Here is a 15,188-nt window from a genome sequence, read left to right on the forward strand (position 1 = left end):
GTTTGAATTTAACCTTTGATATTTCCTAGGAATCTAGTCCTGGGCAAGACACTTAAACTCTGAACCCAGGTCTCCTACTTTACCTGTTGGTGTGAAGATCAAATGAGATAATGTATGTAAAACGCTTTGTAAACCTTTTATTAACGACTCGATGTGTCAGCTCTAATCTCCTCAAATAGCTCTGAGCATAGGGATTATACTCTCTGGACTGCATTCCCACAGTCTGTGCCCACAGACTTCAGAATTATGGGATTTCCGGTTGATTCCCTGGTCAGTAAGGGCTCAGCCTGAAGGCTGGGAGGCTGAAGGGTTTGGTAGTCAGTAGAATTAGGGAGAGTTTAGGCTTTGGGTTTCTACTGTCAGTGAGGATCTGGGACTTCTCTGAATTCCTAGGATTTGGGGAATTTTAAGATCATTTAGAGGAATGAGACTTGTGCAGTGTTACCCCAGTGGGAAAGTTAGAATTCAAATTCAGGTCCTCAGTTCAATGTTCTTTCCTTTTTCACCACACTACCTTTCAAAATTACGATATCCTAAGTTAAAGACCATTTTTTAAACTGCTACACTATTTGAACAGCTATTTTATGATCAGTGGTTTGTCACTACAAAAGCAAGTGGTCAGTGAGGGTTCAAGGCATCATTGCTCCCCAAGGATCCAGGGCACACAGGCTAAGTGAAGGTTTTGGGTTTGAGTTTCCCGGTTCAGCAGCAGGGGGTTGAAGTGACTCCATATAAGGCAGTGGGTACACGCCCAGCTCAGATACAGGACCCAACAAGTTGCTGTAAACACATTGTCAGATCCTGACTCTGTGAAAGCTGCCTCTCTTGCTCTGTCTCTCTGTAGCCTACCTTGGTTTGGCTAATCAGGCCTGTGGCCCATAAAGTCCCTGCTGCCATGTGTCAGCCTGTTAGTCAGCCTCTGAGGCCTGACTGAGAGGCGGCAGCTCGGAGTCCCTATAAACTCTCAACCTAGCCTGGCCTAGCCCCAGCCTTCCTGGGCTGAGACAGACACTCGGAAGGCTTTCAGGCAAGAGCTGCCGGCTGGAGGACCAGGAGGGTGCTTGGGGGAGAGGCAGACGGACCAGACAGGATACCGGCTGGCTGACAGGCAGGCAAGCACGGGAGCAGGGGGGGGGGGAGCCTGAGGGCTGGCCTATCCTGGCACTCACCTCTGGGAGTCTGTGCTACCCCAATACTATCTTTGCTGAAGACTAGTCAGAGATAACCCTTTGGTCAACATGACCAGACCCTCTGGGGTGTTAGGGAGTGAGAGGGGACTGTGATCAGTAGGGCAGGGCAGATAATCACTTTCAGGGTCAATAGCCTAAACTGGTCACCATGTCTGGGAAGCGAGGTCGGTCCCGCAGACCCCGCACTAAGAAACAGGGACGGGGTAGGAAGGCAGGGGTTGAGGCAGACTCTGTGATTGAGACTAGGCCACTGGCCCCAGGGGGCCCCCAGGATGGGGCGGGTCAGGGAGAACACGTGATGGAGGAGATGGGTGAGATGGGCAAATCAGTTCCTATGGGGCACCCTGGGCCAGTGGTCAGGTCAGATTGCTCAGGGGCGGTAGAGGTGGCAGAGGCTTCAACTGCAAGCACAGAACTGGTGTTGGTGACGGCCATGGAGCTGGGGGGATATGGGGCCATCTGCCCTGACCCAGCCCTGGCACAGGAAGTATTGAGACTCCAAGAGGTCCAGCTGTGTCTGGAGAGAGAGCAGCTCTTATTGGAGGACCGCCGGCGGCAGATCCAGCTGCAATTGCAGCTAGAGGAGCAACTATGGCGGGAAGAGCAACTATGGCAAGAGGAACAGCAATGGCTTGAGCAGTTACAAGAGGAGCACGCATGGGTACGGATGGAGGGGATTGAACTAGCCCTGGAGCTGGAACAGTTAAGGACAGCTGGCTTTGAAGAGCAGGAGGAACAGGTGCATGGTCAGGTAAGTCATTGAAAGAAGAACCAGGGTCTACAGTCAAAGGGTACCACTGGAAGCAGTTACTGATGGAACATCATCTGGGTAATGGGTTGGCAAATTTGTGATAGAACATGTTCTGGGAAGGGGCTTCTGAAAGACATGATGGAGCATGTTCTAAGCAGGAGTGGGGAGAGCTGGCAAACATTCGATAGATCATGATCTGGGCAAGGGGGTTAGTAGACATATGATGGAGCATGTTGTAAACAAAGGTTTAGAAGATGCATGATGGAACATGAATTGAAATGTGTTCTAGGCAGGAATTGGGGGATGATGAGATTATATGATGAGCTGTATTCTAGGCAGGGGTCTATAGTGTCAATGATAGAATCTTTTTTTTGGGAAGAAGTCAAGGAGGCTTTGTAATGAGGAATATTCTGGGAGAAGAAGCTGGCCAGAAGAAGCTGAGGAATGTGAAATAGCTATGTTCAAATGGGCACACAGGAAAACTGAATTGGCTTTATAGGGTCAAGGATGGGAGTATGGTAGAGCTGCTATAAGGTCCTATGTTGGCCTGAGGTAGACAAGGAATAAGAAAAGGGGAGGTATTAGGGGTAAAGGTGTGCCTGTGGAAAGGATGTTTATGCACCTGTATGTTCAGAGGATACTTCATTAGGGATAGTGCTGCCCATAAGGAGGATGTTTTTCCAGAAGGAGGGCATATGCATGTCTACATGTTTATATGGGGAACTATTTGTTTACTTAAAGTTCAGAGTTTATGTTCAGGTTTCTGTGTGATGGGTGAGACTGGGCCTGAGTGTGGTGAGTCAGGTCTGATGGAGAGCAGAGAAAGCTCGTGTTTGTAAGCATCCTTTTTTGCCCTATCCTGTCTCCCCTTAAGGGCTGCTTTCCTGGTTGATTTGTCCCCCTCCCTGGCATTTATTGGGTGCTTAGGGATCAGGGAAGCACGCCACAGCTGTACTCATTACTCTCATTAAGGAGGCTGACCCTAGCCTCAGACTCAGCTGGGGCTATTTCAGGGACTCAGGTGTGAGGCTTGGTGGATAGGGGGGGATGGGGAGTGGTGTTAAACAGTTGCTCTTCCTCAACTCTCCCGGGGGGAGGGTTTCTTGGATCCTTGGATTCAGCATGAAGAATCCTGCAAGACCTAGAGACTTGGGACAGAAGATGGGAGGGAATGGAATGAGAAGGGGTGAGGGGTGTGAGTAGTGAGTTGGTTGAGCTCAGGAGACTCATGAATGCTTTCATAGATTAAACATGGATTAGTGGTAGTGACATGGATTGGTAAATGCTGATAAATGGGAAAATGGAAACATCTCTGTGGAGGTAATCAAGGTTTGGAGATGTAGAGGAATGAGCTTTTCAGGATTAGTTTAAAATTTCACCAGCATTATCCTAGGGCAAGTTGGGGTCAATCAAGATCTCTCAGAAATGAGAAAAAATGTGGCATATGAAATTCAACTAGGATCTCTCAAGGTTCAGTAGAGGTTTCTCTGGTAATACTCTGGGTCCAACTGGAAATCCTTACTCTGAGAACCAGAGGTGACAAATATATGTAGCCTCAAGCTGCTTTGTCTTGATATATTCCCATTTCTGACCCATTCTCTGGGTCAGAAATGAACACCCTTCTAATTTCCTACTCAGAATCTTATTTTCCTCCATGGCTCAACTCAAGTATCATCTCTAGGAAATTTTCCCTCATCTACCCAGGTGCTAGCACCTCAACTTTCCTTGTCCTGAGTGTCTTTGTTTCTATATTGTATCTCTTGTACAGAATTTAAGATCTTGAGGACAAAGTTATATTTTTGTCTCTCTATCCTCAGTGCTAACTTAATCAGTGCATTACACTGTATTAAGTCACTTAATACATGTTAATGAATTGAATTTAGACTCAGTTTACTCTGTTCTGGTTAGACATTGTGTTCATTTATGGGTGCCATACTTTAGGAAGGACATTGATAGGCAAGAGAGAATAGAGGAGGGAATCCATGATGGGGAAGGACCCACCATTCATCTTATGATTTGAAGGAAACTTCCATCTACTCTGTATGTATCCAGGACAAGGAAAGTTAAAGAGCCCTTAGCCCTTAGACTGTAAACTCTTTGAGGACAGACACTACTTTTTTTTTTTTTGTTGTTGTTATCTCTGGAGCTTAGTCTAGTGCCAGCACATGGTAAGTTCTTAATAAGTGCTTGTTGATTGAGCAAACATGGGAATGATTAGCCTATTGAAGAGAAGACTTGGGAAGCTGCAAAAGTCTAAGTACAGTTTTTACCTTTGGGACACCCTATAAAGGGGGCTGTACTAAATCATAGGAATATAAAGCTTTAGAATTGGAAGCAACCTCAGAAATCACCATTTTTCAGAGAAGTATGGGCAATAAAAATAGTTGTGATCTGAGCCCAAATCCTGACTCCAAACACAATGCTCTTTGTAATATTCTTACACCTCTTCCCGGATTCCAATTTCAACCCCCATTTTTGCTCTTACTTCCCACCTCCAACAAGTTAAACTCATACCTAGTTATGGACTCAAATGTCAAATTTCACTTGATCTCATCACCAAATTCAAGCCAAAATCTCAACAAAAATATTTTCAATAGGCCACTCTCGAACCCCATTTCTCTCCTTTCCATCCCCCTGTCCCTCCACTCCCACCACCCAGCAAGCTTACAAGAGTGGCACAGTCAGGGGTTTCTGAAGATGATTGAGGGGTGGAGTGGGTTTTGAAGGGTCAGAAGTGAATTGGGAAGGCAGAACCTGAGGGATGGTTAGGTCTGAGGTGGATTTGGAGGAGGTGTTGAAAGGAGTGTAAATGGTAAGTCTGAAGGTTGTTCCAGAGATCAGAAGGGAATTGGTGGGGGTCTGAGGACCACTCAGTGAGTCAGATATTGATTGAGATGAAGGCATGGAGGCCCTCAGTAGTCAGTGGAGAAGGTAAAAGGACACAGTGACCTGGGGGCTGGGGTGGGGTGAGGATCAGCCCTGGGATTGTGGCTAGTAAGATCCAGAGTGGGTTAGGGAAGGCCCATGAACTCACCAGCAGGTGCCTTTGATTTGGACCCAGGGGGTGGCTTTGTCACCTTCTGAGATACTGCAGGAGATTTGACTCCCCGTTTTTTACCACTCATCCTCTTGTGACAGGGGGAGTTGACTGAGAGGGGGATCAGAAAGAAGAGACAGGCAGTAGAATGGTTGAAGATGGTGCTCAGAATGGGGATTACTGAGGAAGAATCAAAAGGAAAAAGAGAGAAGAACTCACAGGACAGATGGGGTAGGAAGAGAAGGGAGCACCAGAGGAAGAGAGATGAGGATAACTGAGAAGAGAATAGGAATGGATAAGGGAAAAGGGTATCAAAGGAGAGGAGATGAATAAGGGGAGAATCGGAGTAGATTAATTCAACAAACATTTATTAAGTGCCTACTATGGTGCCATGCACTGTGCTAAAGGCAGGTCTGAGGATAGCAATTAAATAAAGGGTGGACTGGAGAAAATCAGAGGAAATAGAGCCAAAAGAAAGGCAAGGGGAAGAGTTACTGAGGGGGAAATCAGAGGGAATAGGGAGGTAACTATGAAAGTCAGAGGATAAAGGAAAGGGGTAAGCAACTGAGGGCAGAGATAACTGAATCCAACTCCAGTTTGTCATCTGAACTCCAGTCCCATAACCATTATTATACATTTCCAAATGGGTGTTTCATACACATCTCAAACTCAACATGCCCCAAACGGAATTTATTGACTTTTCCCCTGAGCCTATCCCTTCTAAAAGTTTATAATTTTCCTATTTCAATTAAGGGTACCATTGCTTCTTTCTCTTTCTCTCTACCTTCAATTTATCCAGTTGTCAAGTTTTGTCAGTCTTAACTCCATAACATCTCTTGAATCTCTCCCCTTCTCTCCACTCACAATGCCACCACACCTTAAATCAAGTCCTTATCACTTCTAGCCCAGACTATTGCAACATCTCTATTTCTCTTTCTGTCTCCACTCTCACTCATCTTCATCTTTCACATAGTTGCTAAAATAATCCACTTAAGACACAGATCTGAAGTCTCACTCACCTGTTCTGTAGTTTCCCCTTTGCCTAAAGGGCAAAAATATAAACTCCTCATCTTGGCATGTAGACCTTAGGTGGTCTGGATCCCAACTAAGTCTACAACCTTCTTTCTATTCCCCTTAAAACTGGACTCCGTACTTCATCTCCCTTAAAACTGGACTCTGTACTTCATCTCCCCACTCAGTTCACACAAACTTTTCCACAGGTCAATAATGAACTCCCTCCTATTTTTTTTCCTGCAAATCTTATTTTTCTTCAAGGCTCAACTCAGTTGTCATCTCCTGGAAGTCTTCCCTCAGCTTCCCAGGTACTAGCACCTCAATTTTCCTTGTCCTGGGCATCTTTTGTTCCATGTATCTCTTCTACAGTATGTAAGATCTTGAGGACAGTTACTGAATTTTTGTCTCTGTATCCTCAATGCCAAGATCAGTGTCTTGCAAAATAAGTTATTTGAAACATGTTAGATGGATTAAGAGACTGTTTGCTCTGGTTTGGTTAGATATTTGGAAGACTGTGTTTCTTTCTGGATTGGGCATTGATAAGCAAAAGAGAGACTAGAGGAGAGCAGCTAGGATGGGCAAAGGTCTACCATTCATCCAATGAGTAATAGTTGAAGGAACCTTCCATCTACTTGGTGTGTATCCTGTATATGCCAATTAATTTACATATTGTTTCTGTCCCTTAAAATATAAACTCTTTGGGGGGCAGCTAGGTGTTGCAGTAGATAGAGCACCAGTATATATATATAGATACATATACACACACTCTTTGAGGGCAGGAACTGCCAATCTTTTTTTTCCTAATAAGTGTTTATTGAGTGAGTGAGTTTGGGAATGAGGTGGAGAAGTAAGTATAATTGTCCAAATTTTTGAAGGGTTGTCATATGAAGGGCTAATATTTATAACTCTTTTGAGGTACAAATAATGGGAATTTGAGGGATGCCCATAAACTGGAGAAAAGTTGAACAAGTTATATGTGTGATGGAATATTATTGTGCTGTAAGAAAGGATAAAGATGGTTTTAAAGAAACCTAGGAAGACCTATATGAAATGATACAGAGAAAACAAATCCAGAAGAACAATTTATATGATTACCACAATTTATACAAACATAAATAACTTTGGATGAAACAAGGTACTCACTTCTTCACAAAGAGATAAAGGAGTTTAGACTGACACAATTTTTTTGATGGATCAATATAGAATTTTGTTTTGACTGACTATATATTTTGGATTGGATTTTGTTTTAATTTAGCTCCCTTAAGGGGGAGAGGATTTGGGGGACAGGATAAAAAAGAGTATTTTTGTTGATTGAAAAATAAAGAACAGTGAATGAATCCTTTAGGACAGGGTTCTTAACTTTTTGTGTGTCAGGGTCAACTTCTCAAAGTATATATTTTTTTGGTTATTTTGCAAAGCAATGGGGTTAAATGACTTGCCCAAGGCCACACAGCTAGGTCATTATTAAGTGTCTGAGGCTGGATTTGAACTGAGGTCCTCCTGACTCCAGGGCCGGTGCTCCATCCACTGCGCAACCTAGCCGCCCCTCAAAGTATTTTTAAAAGCACAAAATATGCAGGATTATCCAGGAAAACAATCATGTCGAAATGCAATGATCAAAATCCAAGTAACAAAATCACAAACCCTTGATGAAGAACCCCTGCTATAACTCTTTCTGTCTCTCTCTCCACTCCTCTCCTCCAATGACCATGTATATGGTGCTGTTTCTATGTTATATTTCCCTGGTAGACTCCAAGCTTCTTTTGGGCAGGGACCATTATCTTCATTTTGCTTTTGGATCAACAACACCCAACTCAAACTTTTGTACGTTATAGAGGCTTAGCAAATGCTGGTTGGATTGCGATTTGGGTGGCCGCTTAGCAGGGAAGAGAAACTAAGGGAGGTCCAGAGAAGGAAGGCAGGGGGTGATCAGACTGGGAATAAAGGAGGTGCAGAAGGTGCCTGAAGTGGGGGGTCAGAGAGAAGAGGTGAGTGGAGTAGGGGGGGTCAGAAGGATGAGGTCAGGCAGGGAGGAGGGGGCTCTCAGGGCGCGTTAGAGGTGACTGGGGGGGGTCCGAGGAGATGAGGGAGGAGTCAGGAAAGAAAAGCCGCTGAGGGTGGGGCGGGGGGCAGGGAGGGGGTGCCCGCGGGGGCCCGAAGGCATGGGGGGGCAGGGCGGAGAGGAAGCTGAGCAGGTTTCCCCCGAGCTCGCCAGGCCCCGTTTCCGGTTCCGGCCCCGCCCCGCCCCGCCCCTCTCTTCCTCCTCCCCTTCCCAAATTTCGCACCTGGGCGGCGGCCCGCCCCGCCCCTCCCTCTGCCGGTCGAGGCTGGTTTCTCGGCAACACCGGGCTCGCTCGTGCCCGCCGGCGCGTTCTCGCGTGCTCAGGTTCCGGGCGCGTGTGGAGGGAGTGCGCATGCGCGCGCGGCCCTGCAGCGCTGGGGACGGCCACGCGGGGGCGCGCCGTGCCTGGGGCTGCGTCCGCCGAGGGGGGAGGGGGAGGGGGAGGGAAGAAAGTCCCAAGTCTGGGGCCAGCGGTCTGGAGGAAAAACACAAGCGGGAGCTTTAATTTGTTAAAAAATTTTATTTACTTAAGGCAATAGGATTAAGTGACTCACCCAAGGCCACACAGCTAGGTAATTATTAACTGTCTGAGGCTGGATTTGAACTCAGGTCCTCCTGACTCCAGGGCCCCACCAGGGGCTTTAATGTTGTCCGACAGTAATTTTAGGGGTCAGTCACTTGGGTAGACTCAGGTTTTCCGTTTGCTGCGGCTTTTAATTTACCTTTCCCCAGAGTCTTTGTTTTATAGACCTGGTGGCGCAGTGGACAGATCACCGAGCCTAAAGCCAGGAACACCAGTTAAATCCAGCCTCAGACACTAGCTGTGTGACCCTGTCCGAGTCACACAACCCTGTCTGCCTCAGTTTGTTCATTTATAAAAGGACAGGGAGAAAGACATGGCAAACCGCTCCAGGATCCTTGCCAAGAATCCCAAATGGGGACACGAAGACCATAAACTCTTGGGGTTCCTTAAGTTACTGAGCTCAGATCCTGGGTTGCCAAGTGACTGCTGGTTATCTTCTCCTGGATGTCCTATAGGTGTCCTATAGGCGTCACAAGCTGCAATCAGTATGTTCTACCCCACACCCATCCATCTTCAAATTTTCTGCAGATGGCATCACCATTCTTTTCACATCATCCAGATTTCTTTGTACTCCTTGATACTCTTATATCACTCTTGACACTTTTCTTTCACTAACCTTATCCTATACAATCAAATGCCAAGTTGGGTGAATTCTGCCTACTTCCACACCATACTTGGCAAGTCTCAACCCATACCACAACCATCCTGATCATGACCTTTCACCATGGCTTGCCTCTTACTTGGTCTCCCAACCTTCATTCTCTCAGTTTTCTAAGTCTTCCATTCAACCACAAATCGGTATTACCAAAGCATGAATTTGACTGGGTTCTTTCCTTGCTCAATGACCTGTAGGCTCTGTATTGGGTTCAAGTTAAAATGAAAACTACTGTTTGATATTTAAAGCCTTTAAAAATCTGGCTCCAAACCTAACTCTCAAAGTTTATTACACATTATTCCCTTTCACACACTTAGCATCCAGCCACACTGGTATGCATGCTATTCCCCATATGAACCAACTTTGGGCTTGTAATCAGTCTGTCTCACTCTTCTCTCTAACCCCATACATGGAATGTGATCCTCACTCCTTTTAAAATAGTTCAGCTCAGGTACCACCTCCTATGCCAGTCCTTTTCTGATCCAGTTATGAGAACTGTCTCCCCCAACTATATTTTGTATGTGCATGTTTATCCATCAGTGGAATGTAAGTTCCAAGTTTAGCAAAATGTCCAGCATATAGTGGCTACTTAAAATATTTCCTGGATTGAATTGAACCAAACCTACCCTTTCAGTCAGTGAGTCAAGTATCTACCATGTACTGAACGCTGTGCTGGAGATATGAGGAAAAGCAAAAGCCAATCCCAACCCTTGAAAATCTTAAAGAGTAAGGGGTGAGACAATATGTAAATTCTTACCAGAGAGATAGTTAGATGGAAGATAGTTTGAGAGAGAAAGGTACCAGCAGTTTAGGGGGGTGGAATGGGAAAGGCTTCCTGCAGGAGGTGGGATTTAAATTGAGATTTGAAGGAAGGGAAATCAAGAGGCAGATGTGAGGGAGGAGAGCAGAGTATTCCAGCCATTGGGGAATAATCAGGGTAAAGGTACCGAGAAGGAAGAAAGAGGCAATTAAATCAAAGAGTGCATGGAGGAGAATAAAACATAACAAGGTAGGAACGTACCAGATAGAGAAGAGCCTTGTCTCTTTTCACCATTAAAAAAAAATTCAGTTCCAAATTCTTTTCTTCCCTCCAGCCCCTACCCCACCCATTGAGAAGCTGAACAATATCATGCATGTAATACATGTGAAGTCATGCAAAACATTTATGAAAAGCTTTAAATGTCATATAGAGTTTATATTTTATAGAGGTAATAGGAAACCACTGGAGTTAATTGAGTAAGGGATGACAGAGATTGAGCTATGTTTTAGGAAAATCATTTTGGCAGTTGTGTGTAGGATAGATTGGGAATGGAGAAAGATTTGAGGGAGGGAAACCAGAAGACTATTGCAATAGTTATGGCAACAGGTAATATGGTCCTGATCTAAGGTTTTAAGTATATGAGTGAAGAAAAGGCAGCCTATGTGGCTGGTAGAAAAGTTTTCGCAAAGGATTGTGGAATTATATGTATACATACAAACATATATCATGTATACATACATACAAACATGTAAGATATGTGTATATATATATGTATATAAGGTATGTGAGGGTAAAGAGCTGAGGATAATACAGAGGTGCAATGGAGATGCCCTAGATGGTAATAGTAAAGTTTGGAAGGGGAGAAGGTTTAGGGGGAAATGATATAACCAAATCAGTTTTGGACATTTGAGTTTGAGATATCTGTAGGACATTCAGCTTGAGATGTCCAAGAGGCTGTTTGTGATGTATGACTGCAAAGGTCAGGACTGAAAAGTTAGGACTGGATATTTACATCTGGGAATCATTTGTATCAAAATAATCTTGAATGAATGGGAGTTTATCAGATCATCATGTGAGATAGTAGTAAGGGTCAGACATATCTTGGGAGTCATGGCATCTATAGTTTAGTGGGCATGACCTATATGAAGAACTAGCAGAGGAGATAGAATTTGAGTAACTGGGAGAGAGAAGAATCCTGGGAGAGCAATGTCATGAAAACTCATAAAGGAGAGAGTATCCAGGAGAGAAAGGTGATCAAAGACAGTAGAGAGTCCAGGAGGATGAAGATTGAGAAAAGGTCATTAATTTAGAATTAAGAGAGCTTTAGTATCTTTTTTTTTTTAAGTTTAGTATCTGAAGAAGGTAGTTTCATTTAAAAGGTTAGTCTGGAAATTGCAAAGGACTTAGATGGGAATGAAGAGAAAAGAGATGGAAGCACTGATTTTAGATAGCTTTCTCCAGGAGTTTATCTATAAAGGGAAGGTTGATAGCTATTAGAGGATAGATAGGATTGAATGAAGGTCTTTTAAGGATGGAGAGACATGGACATATTTATAGGAAGTGTGTGTGGGGGAGTAGATAAAAAAAATTGAAAAGAGAATGTGGGACGAAAGTGAGAGTAATTTGTTGGAGAAGCAGGAAGGGGATGCTATGTGTATTTGTCTCTACATGGTTTGACTATGGCAAGGATAAACGGTCACCTTTTAATCTGAGAGAAGAGTGAAGGAGGAGACAGTGCCTGAATGACATGAAATGAGGTAGAGAAAAAGGGAAGCCTTCAGTCAGTGGAGTATACCTACAGTGGAAGTACTGTGGAAGACTTGGGGAGAAAAGAGAATATTTGGAACAGAAACTGTGGATAGTGGCATAGCAAATCAATTAGGGAAGAATAGAATGTTTGCCTTGCTGCAGTGAGAACCCAGTTGAGATTAGATAATACAGTTTACCCCCCCCATTTTCTTCTCCTTTCAGCAACATTGGATCAGAGTTAAGGAAACAGATGGTGGGAGTAATCCAGGGTTGTGGTGTCTCAAGATGTGATCGTCAATACAACAAGAAAGTGACAGATTGATCCAAGGATAAAGGATAACATAGAACAGACTTTTCTGTTCTTAATCTGGGATCTGTAAATTTGCTTTTTTAAAAAAAGTGTTGATAATTGTATTTCAATATAATTGGTTTCCTTTGTTAGTCCTCTGCACTTAAAAACATTATTTTAAGAAAGGGACTGCCAGGTCCCTGGGTTGCCAAAGTTGTCTAGGATACCACCGAAGTTCAAACTTGGTGGAGAGTATGTAGCAAATTCTCAACTCCTGCCAAAGTGGGGATACTTAGGCCTTTCAGCTGGTCAGCCTATCTCATGTCTAGATTTCCCGTATTTCTTCAAAATGTCACACTGTGAAGTTTTCCCAGATCCCCGGTCCCTTTCCCGGTTGTAGTTCTCTCTTCTTTTTTCAAACAAGTTTCATTTCAAGTTACTTTGTATCACACTGATTTGTATACAAAGTAGTGTAGAGGAGATTGGAAAGGAGTAGTTGAGGAAGTTTGGGGAAAATGGAAGTTAGTTTAGTGCCTTGCTAAACCTATTAGATAGGTGTCCAATAAATGTGCTTAATGGAATAGAATTTAATTTTTCCCCCCATTCCATTCTACAAACATGTACTAAGTTTTTTACTATGCATAAAACACTGGGCTTGGGGAATACTTTTCTATCCCCTGTTTTTTGCCCAAGAAGGTCTCATTGTCAGAATGCTCACTCTCCCTCTCTTCTATTGAATTCCTTTCTGTTTAAAGCTCAGTTTAAAAGTCATTTGCAGAAAGCCTTCCTTGATTCTCCCAGTTGAGAACAATATTCCCCTAGACTTCCCATCTATCTATCTATCTATCTATCTATCTATCTATCTATCTATCTATCTATCTATCTACCTATCTATGTAATTTTTTTTTTGGCTAGAGAGCATTTTGTATCACAGCCCTCAATGCATTTTTTATGTAATATAGTATATTAGATTTGGTTGATCTGACAACCTGTTGAATTGTCACTTTTAGGTGGACAGGGACAATATTTTTGAAACTCAGTCAAATCAGATAACAGGAGATGAAGGCTTTTGCTGTCCATATTTCACAGTGGTCTCAGTTATTTTGTTCTTTCTTAAAGAAGATCATGAGGTGGCTAGGTGGCACAGTGGATAGAGCACCGGCCCTGGAGTCAGGAGTACCTGAGTTCAAATCCGACTTCAGACACTTAATAATTACCTAGCTGTGTGACTCTGGGCAAGCCACTTAACCCCATTGCCTTGCAAAAAAAAAAAGATCATGACATCAGAGAAGTGATGACATCAGGGAGGTGATGCCAGGACGTGAACAGGAATTGGATTTGAGGGAGGGGATGCTGTGGTTAAGTCTCCAGCCTCACTGTCTTTGGGAGGGGAGACAGGGGGAGGGTCATGGGGCCTCTAAGTTTGGTGTAGTTCTTCCAGTCTTGGAGAGGCAGGCCCTGACCTAGGGAAGGCTCCGCGGGGAGGACCTTTGCTCCCTCTACTCTGATTTCTGCCCCAAGTCCCAAGGCAGAGGAATGGCCCTGGAAGGGAACAGGGAGAGCAGGGCAGTGAGGGAACTCCGGGGTTTGTGTATCTCCCTGTCAGGCGGGGTGGGGCCATCCTCCCCGCCCCCCCAGAGGTGCTGCCCGGGCAGGCCGGGCAAGAGGGGGCTGGGCTGGGCTGGGCTGGGCCGGGGGAGGGAGCGTGTGAATCAGTCCGTGGGGCAAGGAGGCAGGGAGCGGCTGCGGGGTGGGGTGCGGGTGCGGAGGGGACAGCCTGGGCCGGCACCAGGTCACTGGTCACCTCCGGAGAGCCCTGGGCCCGCACCTGGCCAGGTAAGGCTTCCCTGGTGTCCCTTCCCTCCGCGCACTGCGGGGGCGGGGCTAGGTCAGGCTGCTGTCCCAGCACCTTGGGGAGAGCCAGGGGGCTCGGGGGTGGTGGGGGTGGGAGGAAAGGGAGGTGGTGAGCCAGCCAGATTCAGACTTTGGAGGGTCTGCTGGTGCGTGTGTGTGTGTGTCTGTGTGTGTGTGTGTGTGTCTGTGTGTCTGTCTTCAAGTGCTCTAGGCTCAGTGGGGAATCTGGGCTATGAGATTTGCCTTCTAACAACATGAGTCCCTCTGGGTGTGTCTGTGAAAGTGAGTGTTAAGAGACAGGTCTATGGGGGGCTGGGTTTTGGGGGGACACCCTGGCCTGGATCCCTACCTTACTAGCTTTTTCCTGCCTGACTTACTTTTTTTGGGGAGTTATAGCTTAGGACAGCTTTGGGGACTCAGTCCCTTATTAATGCCCCCATTCTCCTTCATTCCCCCCCACCTACTTCCTTGGCAGGTCTGCCCTTTTCTCAGACCTCCTCCAGCCTGCCTGGTCCATAGGAGGTGGAGAGGGGAATTGGTGTCCCTGGAAGGGGGGGCCCCAAGATCAGAGTGAGGTCAGAATGATCTGGGATCTGGGAATCGGGCCCTGGGCAGGTTTGGGCGAGGCGAGCTTTGGGGAGGAGGACTTAGTGACTCCCTGCTCTCCTTTCCTGGGGCCAGGGAAGCAATTCCAGCGTTGTGGTACTGGGAGGAGCCTTGGGGGGTCAGGGAGTGTAATCCCCTCTCTTTGAACCTAGAAGGAAACTGAGGCCTAAGGTGGCATGAGTGCCAGGTGGGGTGGGGGAGGTGGAAAGCACCTGGGGACAATACTTGCTCTGGGGAATTCGAAAAATGGGTTGCCAAATTGAGACTAGAATGGGGTCTTCTGATTGTAAGGACTGGGGGCAGTTATCGTCTCCAGTCAACTAAAGTTAACTGGTGGCTTTGGTTCCCTTTATGTCTGGTGACCCCATTTCCTCTCTATGGCCCTTAAGTTCTTTCTGAGTTCTACTGCTTGTCTGGGACTTACTTTCAATGGCCTCAACAACCAAGTTAAATAATCCTTTGTTTCCTCTCTGTGCTCCCCCCCCCCCCAATCTGAACTGATTTCCTATTTGAGCTCTCATTGGGCCCTACTCATAGGGCCCAACTTCCCTTCTATGGATTCATTTTTTTTTCTGTGAATCCTTCTGGAAAATCTGCTGCCCCACTTCCTATCAGTCCTGATTCCTATCTCTGCCCCT

General features: G+C 45.5%; 2 protein-coding genes across 5 annotated transcripts in view; one reads left to right on the forward strand and one right to left on the reverse strand.

The window, feature by feature from the left end:
* The window catches only part of IQANK1 (IQ motif and ankyrin repeat containing 1), a 55,304-nt gene extending 46,912 nt beyond the window's left edge, over positions 1–8,392 (reverse strand). For 2 of the 3 annotated variants that reach the window (XM_074203172.1, XM_074203173.1), the window contains exons 1-2: positions 8,278–8,392; positions 4,976–5,089 (exon numbers count right to left, since the gene is read on the reverse strand). In XM_074203172.1, coding sequence (XP_074059273.1) covers positions 4,976–5,066 — 91 coding nt within the window. In that variant the 5' untranslated portion in view covers positions 5,067–5,089; positions 8,278–8,392. Of the gene's footprint in view, positions 1–4,975; positions 5,090–7,636; positions 7,999–8,277 lie in introns of those variants that run through there. The other variant, XM_074203175.1, reaches the window with a different exon arrangement.
* FAM83H (family with sequence similarity 83 member H) overlaps positions 783–15,188 on the forward strand; it is a 38,954-nt gene continuing 24,548 nt past the window's right edge. The window contains exon 1 of one of the 2 annotated variants that reach the window (XM_074203166.1): positions 783–1,941. In XM_074203166.1, the coding sequence (XP_074059267.1) occupies positions 1,339–1,941 (603 nt within the window). In that variant the 5' untranslated portion in view covers positions 783–1,338. Of the gene's footprint in view, positions 1,942–13,844; positions 13,927–15,188 lie in introns of those variants that run through there. The other variant, XM_074203167.1, reaches the window with a different exon arrangement.

The sequence above is a fragment of the Macrotis lagotis genome, chromosome X (assembly GCF_037893015.1).
Source record: "Macrotis lagotis isolate mMagLag1 chromosome X, bilby.v1.9.chrom.fasta, whole genome shotgun sequence".
NCBI lineage: Eukaryota > Metazoa > Chordata > Mammalia > Peramelemorphia > Peramelidae > Macrotis > Macrotis lagotis.